The sequence below is a fragment of the Ipomoea nil genome, unplaced genomic scaffold, assembly GCF_001879475.1.
Source record: "Ipomoea nil cultivar Tokyo-kokei standard unplaced genomic scaffold, Asagao_1.1 scaffold1149, whole genome shotgun sequence".
Taxonomy (NCBI): domain Eukaryota; kingdom Viridiplantae; phylum Streptophyta; class Magnoliopsida; order Solanales; family Convolvulaceae; genus Ipomoea; species Ipomoea nil.
The window spans coordinates 975,390-977,404 of record NW_017617577.1 but is presented as its reverse complement, the minus strand read 5'-3'; the positions used below and the strand labels follow the sequence as shown (position 1 = coordinate 977,404).

General features: G+C 37.7%; 1 protein-coding gene across 1 annotated transcript; it reads right to left on the bottom strand.

The window, feature by feature from the left end:
* Positions 1-911: 911 nt before the first annotated feature.
* Positions 912-1,630, bottom strand: LOC109183631. The gene is made up of 2 exons (XM_019333697.1): positions 1,288-1,630; positions 912-1,051 (listed from the first exon to the last, which is right to left on the bottom strand). Exons 1-2 carry the CDS (start codon positions 1,628-1,630, stop codon positions 912-914), a joined length of 483 nt encoding a protein of 160 aa, XP_019189242.1.
* Positions 1,631-2,015: the final 385 nt, after the last annotated feature.

Below are 2,015 nucleotides of genomic sequence, written 5' to 3'. Positions count from 1 at the left end.
TGAAAAGTCTATATGTATATAAATATACGTGATTAGTCTTATTCATATGTAAGCATACCAACTGATATTATAGGGTGCAAGCATTTAGAAAGAATATGATGAACTAAAGATGTTTTGAGGTTAGCTTATTGCTATAAAGATATCAAATGTTTTCAAAATATATGCTAGAATGCTTTACAGGGTTGAGTGTGGTTATACTTAGCTTCATGCTAACGAGTGTTTTCCTATTTGTCTATGTGTTGCTTGCAAAACCCCTTTCAGGTGGGCCTAGCAGTGAGAAGAGATCGAGTTAGATTAGTCTCTTAATCTGAGCTATCTAAACTCTAGTTCTATTTATGATGTCTTTTGGAATTAAACTATGACCTTACACTTATGATGACGTTTGATGATGTAGACTATTTTGGGGTGACGTCTTTCCCCCTTATTTTTCAGTATTTATTTTAATACCCAGACTTAATTGTATGTTATAGTTTTACCCCTTTAGCCTGTGCAATCACCAAGAGTGGTGGTTGTGGCGGTGACACCCTCACTACTTATTATCTAGTTTTCCGCTGCTTAGATTATGTTAATGACTGTTTAGAGAGATAATTACGAGTTACAAAAGTGGGTGTTACAATAGGCCCCTTGAGGTTGAAAAGATTGTTGTGGTGGCGTATTATATCCAACCAAATTAATATGCTCCATGGGAGATTGAGAACTTGAATCATTGAGACATTCTCCCAAATTATGTCCACCACCACAAAGATCACACATCAAAACTTGATTAGAAAGATAGGAGGAGTAGAAACATAACTCATAACTTGATTTTTTAGGGTGAATTGAGCTAGCTTTTGAACCAGTGAAACCACATTATTCACCTTAGCTAACAAAGTGGAAGTTTGCTCCACTTCATGCATTCCCCCTACAAGTTTTTAAGAAGATCTCTCTGAGTACCATGTTGATCCATTCATAGCAATCTTCTCCAAAAGTTCTTCAGCTTGGTTTGGTTCCAAAACTGTGAATGAATCACCCGAAGAAGCATCAACTAAAATCCTTGATTTTTCAAGCAAACCTTCACAGAATACCATAATTAAATCCCAATTTTGGAAGCCATGGTGCGGTCACTTCCTTCTTAGTTCATTGAATTTCTCCCAAGACTCCGTTAGAGTTTCATTTGCCAATTGCTTGAAACTTTGGATCGCCGTCCTAATCCTTTGAGTCTTTGAGATTGGGTAGAACTTATTCAAAAATTCCCTATCCAATTGCTCCAAGTATCAAAGTGGTTGGCTGGAAGTGAGATGAGCCAACCATGAGCCTTATCACTTAGTGAGAGGGGAAAAAGTGTAAGCTTGATGGCTTCTTGAGGGACACCATTGATTTTGAAAGTGCCACATATACGGAGGAACGTTGTGATATGAGAATTGGGATCCTCCGTGGGTGACCCTCCAAACTGATCAGTAGTGATCATGTGTAAGATGGTCAGCTTGATTTCAAAGTTGTTGACCTCCACACCTGGAATATTAATGCTATCATGCTCCTCAACATCAGGAGCAATGTAGTCAGACATGGATCTTGCTGCGGCAGGAGGTTGTTTAACTTCCTCTCCTTCTCCATTGAGGTTCACATTGACTTGATTTGGTACCTGGGCCATCCTTCCTTGTTTTCTAAGAAACTTGTCTATCATTTAAATCTCTAGGTTCAAAGGTAATAATCATTCCTTCCCCAAAGATCGTGTCGCATACAAAACCAAGTTCTTAGATCAAGAGAGCACAACTCAACAAAAAAAACTTGTTATAGATTAGCTAAAATAAAATAAAAACAAAAAAAATGTATTAGACTCCTCGAATAAAATTTTCACTAATATCAATACTTAAACGTCACTTCCCAGGCAATGGCGTCGATTTGGTTACGGTATATTTCTCAAACAAATAATTACCCGGAGTATCGAGTTATCGATCCACAGGGAAGTGGTGCGTATTAAGCACTAGCTACTAATTTATTCTTATGAAGCTAATCCTAACGAAAGACATGGATGG

Bases quoted from the DNA above. Each gene is read 5' to 3' on its own strand.
- LOC109183631 (XM_019333697.1), bottom strand. From the start codon at position 1,630: ATGGCCCAGGTACCAAATCAAGTCAATGTGAACCTCAATGGAGAAGGA. The intron at 1,052-1,287 runs GTTGGCTCATCT...TATTCTGTGAAG, and splicing joins ACTAAGTGATAAGGCTCATG to GTTTGCTTGAAAAATCAAGG.